This window comes from Lathyrus oleraceus, chromosome 5 (assembly GCF_024323335.1).
Source record: "Lathyrus oleraceus cultivar Zhongwan6 chromosome 5, CAAS_Psat_ZW6_1.0, whole genome shotgun sequence".
Classification (NCBI taxonomy): Eukaryota; Viridiplantae; Streptophyta; class Magnoliopsida; order Fabales; family Fabaceae; genus Lathyrus; species Lathyrus oleraceus.
Genome location: NC_066583.1, coordinates 244,179,939 through 244,184,613, shown reverse-complemented (window position 1 = coordinate 244,184,613; position 4,675 = coordinate 244,179,939). Strand labels below are relative to the sequence as shown.

Here is a 4,675-nt window from a genome sequence, read left to right as displayed (position 1 = left end):
TCAGAATGAGCCTCTGCCCCGTCGTGGTTTGTCGTCATAAGAAATTCTTAATGCTTGTTCTTCCTCCTGATTCCCATGCATTCTTTGCTCTTGAACAAGTAAACTTCCATGGAGCTCATCAACAGTCATAGTATCTATGTCATTTGACTCCTCAATTGAACATACAACATAATTGAATTTGGGAGTTAAAGATCTCAAAATCTTACCCACCACTGTGCTTTGATTCATATCTTCTCCATTCACTTTCATTTTATTTACCACCATGAGGGTTCGTGAAATGAAGCCATCGATCTTTTCTCCTTCTTTCATAACCAGCATTTCAAACTCCTTCCTCAATGCCTGCAGTTGCGCTCTCTTTACTTTGGTTGATCCCTGATACTTCTGTTTCATTGAATTCCATATCGTCTTTGATGTTCTTTTGTCAAGAATGGTTTCCATGATCTCTCTGTCAATCGCTTGAAAGAGATAGTTCTTAACTTTCAGATCTTTGAGTTTTGTTTCTTCAACACTTTTCCTCTGGGCCTCACTTGCCGAAGAAGTCCCGATTGCTGGTGCTGGAATACCTTCATCCACCAGGTTCCACATCTCTTTGCTCCTCAAGAAATTCTCCATCAACACCGACCAATGATCATAATGGCCGTCAAATCTTTGAGTCACAAATTTCTCAGAGTTTGTCATGCTTCACTCACTCTCACACTCCTATTTAGTCAGCCCCCTTTTGAAAGCTCTGATACCAAATGTTGGAAATCAGAATTAAACAAAGCTTCAAAAGTGAGTAGAGGAATGTATATTATTCGATTAATCAGTAGCTAATATATAGCCATCTTACAAGTAAAAAGAAATAACCAACTCTACTCTTTACATGCCTATAGAGTAGGAACACAAATAACAAACCCTATTTCTCCTAAAGAATAGGTCTTATTCAAACAGACTAAGACTAATAAAACAGTAGATTAAGACAATAATAATGTCCACCTAACAATATATTAAATGTTTTAAATTACTCCGGAGATACATCTCCGAAATATTTCAATATTTATTCAGAAGTTTGTGCGTTCGGAGACACATCTCCAAAAACTAAAAACATTTAAATAATTTCGCGTGATGACTAAGAAATATTTAGGGTGAATTAAAACATTCTCTATGATAAACGCCAGCAAACCCCAAACTTCAAGATAATTTTCACTATTCATACAGAAGTTATCCAGAAGTTACTAATTAGGATTTCCAAAACCTGGTCAGGATTGCAGAAGTGTAATTATCATAGAACCATTTCAATCCTTAATGACAGGAGTTATGGAGTCTTTTTTTCACTCTTCAAATTGCTTGGGATCATGACTCACTCACTCTCTGAGTGATTTGGCTAAAAAGGCATACTCATTAGTTCACATACCACCAAGTATTCATCAATTGCAAAGCAAAGAGGATATATTCTCAATCTTTTAGGGAGGAAGGAAAAATGGTTCTAGATTGCATACTTTATCACTGTTTTGGCAAGACTATGTTTAGTCAGTGTTTAAATTTAATGACCTATGGCTTTCCTTCGAGAAGAAATGATACTGCTGGAAAAAAAATGCAAAAAGTGGACTCAAATAGGAGTATAATATCATTTTATAAGATCAAACATATTTAACCCTATTTAAAAACAATTAAATCTCTGTACCAAAAATAAATATGATTTAAATCAGAAAACACCAAATGCTAGAAGCCTAGAACAAGACAGTATTAAGTTATTAACTGTACAACTATAAAATTAATGAGTATCAATACCCCTAGTTTTCGTTAACAAATGCCAATAACAACATCAAAATTGTGAGAAATGTATCCTATATAAACTCTAGATGATGATACAGGGTCAACCTCAATCTAAGGATGTCAACTCATGCAGACATCACTACTTTATCAGCTTTCTATGGAAAATATTTTCCACTTCAACTCGAACATTTTCGACATCCATTACATAGTCTCTCTGATCCTCATCCGTCATCAAATCACGCAACAGTTGTTTCATTCTATTCAGTGCATCACCTAAAGCACAAAAGTCCCTGAAAACTCGAGCTTCAGTGGTCTTTAGTTGCAAGAGACTCTTAATCGCGATAAGTGCCTGTTTAATATATGCAAAGTGTCAAACTAAATAAAAAACAGCAACAATTCATACACACAATGAAATTTTGAGAGAGCATAGATCGAAGTACAAAAATATGACATTTGCGTCGCAGAGTCATAAGTAAGACAGTAAAACAATCCTTCTACAATGCTTTAAAAATAACATTAGATGTAATGTCAGCAATCACCTTTTCCTGGAGATCAAGGTCGGTTGAAGCAGTTAAATCAACCACAGACTTCACCAGATTCTGGCTATTGAAAACTGACGGTTCCTCCTTGTCAATGTTTTCTAATTGATACTCTGCTAAATCAGTCAATAGAAGCACAGCCTTCCTCCTTAGTTTGATATCAATACTTGCATTCCTCAAAATATCCTAAAAAGTTTCCAATGTCAATTACCATTTACCATAAGAAAAAATAGTTTAAAAAAACACGACAACAATGTTTATAATAATACAACTTAGATCGGTCACCTGAAGCATCAAACCACCAGCTTCAGCATAGAACAATTCCTGACTAGGTATATTATTCCGAATCAAAGCTGAAACAGCATATAATGCTTTAGTGCCTTCTTCAATGGAATCAGATTTTACCATAACTATCAACTTTGAGAGTATACCAAGTTCCAAGACCTAGAACAGTCAAAATTTGGCAGCATTACTATATTGTTAAAAAAAGCCGCATAAGATTTATATCAAGAAAGGGTGCAGAGGTGTTGGTGCTACAGAGCTCTTATCATTCCAGTATAAGTATTTTCCAAGGATTGATATGCACTTCAACTAAGAGCTTGTTTTGATTCAGTTAACAACAACTTGCTAAAATTCTATAAATCATCAATGCAACAACATACCTGTTGCTGAACAGTTGGATTGTTTTGACTGGCTTTTCCAAGAACCCATGCAGTAAGAGCCCTAATACCCGGATCAGAGTGATTAAGTTGTTGCGCGAGAGCATAAAGCCCACCAAGTTTGTTCAAATCTGACACACATTAGAATCTCTTATTAGGATTATAAACTGAACTAATAACCGGCACCCCAAATCCAGAAAAGACTTATGTTCAAAACAAGTAAGAAACAAATAAACATTGATAGAAAGATAGCTATACCATTTGCATTATCTAATGGTTCAACAAGCTCGAGAAGCTCGAGCAAGGCTCGGTATCGATCTTCCAAAGATATAGACACATTATTCAAATCACTTATAGAAATTTTCATCAATTCAGCATCAGATAACATTTTTGTTTTCTCCATTAATTCCTGTTAAAGCGCCACAAACAATGCACAACAGCAGCATAAGTAATAAGTAAATAACAAACATAAAATCACACACCATAATCACAAAGAAAAATTGAATTACTTTGATTTCAATATGACGCTTTTGAAGTTCGCTTGGTGATAATCCTTCGTGAACCTGTGCTGATTCCTTTAACTTTTCTGGATCAGAATGACCTAAAAAACACACACACAAAAATAAATAAAATAACGAAATAATTTTTATGGCAATGAATATTCAAATTATGCATACTTATTGCCCAGTGCAACATGCTGTCCATTGAAGAGAAACCGCCGTCGGAGTCGGGAACAGAGGCGTCCGGTGGGAGTAGATCGGATTCCTCCACGGCAGTTGACCATGATGGCTGACGAGAGGTGAGGTTGTTGTCTGTTTCGGCGATGGCGGCCGCCGTGAAGAGTATGAGAGCGAGTAAGAGTGTTCGGTCCATTTATTTTAATTAATTAATTGTTTATTTATTTGTGAAAATCTAAGGTGGAAGCAACTACTATATACACCTGCTTCTTCTTCGTCTTTCACGCTTGCGTTACTTTGTGTGTTTTTCAAAGACACGTCATGTAGATCAATTGATGCCGTTGATTTCAGATCCTACGGTCTTAAAGTTTTGGAATTAGTCTCATCATCGTCATATAATTTCGTAGCTAACCTGCGCTTTTCTAAACCCAGGGACACTATTTAAAAAACCTACTTATAATAAATTTGTATTTAAAATAGCATTAAGAAAACTAATTATATATTTTTCAACTATATGTTTTTATCTAAATCAAAACACAATTTCTAATAAAATATTTTTTATTTATATTTATAGAACACAAAGCATTATCCATAAAATTAATTAAATATACAAATTTTTATTATGCAAGTATTTAAAAAAAGTTTAGTACTTCTTATTAAGGACATAAAAAGATATAATAGTAAACTAATTTAAAGAAAAAATAAATTGAGGCAAAATGTGATATCAAATTTTGGTATCTGAAATTCAATTTTCTTTTTTATAAGCACAACTTTTTCTTTCATTCCTTTAATATATTTATTTTTAATAAATAAATTAACTACAATCAAAATTACTGTTTAATTTTAGTTAAATTAGTTTTAAGAGTTAATTTCACATCGTTAATTGTAATTTTGTATTTATAATTATTGCACTCATACTAATTGATACCGAGGATTTTTTTAATCCAAATACCTTTGATTTTCAAAAAAAATCCAAAATAATCCTAATTTCAAAAAAATTCTCAATCTACTCCACTTTTAAGAAGAAGCGTCAGACCAATTGGCG

At 33.7% G+C, this 4,675-nt stretch overlaps 2 protein-coding genes across 2 annotated transcripts; both read right to left on the bottom strand.

Moving 5' to 3' along the window:
• On the bottom strand, positions 1-678 carry LOC127079992 (uncharacterized). The gene has a single exon (XM_051020334.1). It carries the CDS (start codon positions 676-678, stop codon positions 1-3), a length of 678 nt encoding a protein of 225 aa, XP_050876291.1.
• Positions 679-1,658: 980 nt separating this feature from the next.
• LOC127083464 (uncharacterized) lies at positions 1,659-3,916 on the bottom strand. The gene is made up of 7 exons (XM_051023781.1): positions 3,631-3,916; positions 3,463-3,554; positions 3,212-3,362; positions 2,957-3,084; positions 2,580-2,738; positions 2,295-2,480; positions 1,659-2,104 (listed from the first exon to the last, which is right to left on the bottom strand). The coding sequence occupies exons 1-7, from the start codon at positions 3,824-3,826 to the stop codon at positions 1,895-1,897; spliced, it is 1,122 nt and encodes a 373-aa protein (XP_050879738.1). The 5' UTR covers positions 3,827-3,916; the 3' UTR covers positions 1,659-1,894.
• Between the last annotated feature and the right edge of the window lie 759 nt (positions 3,917-4,675).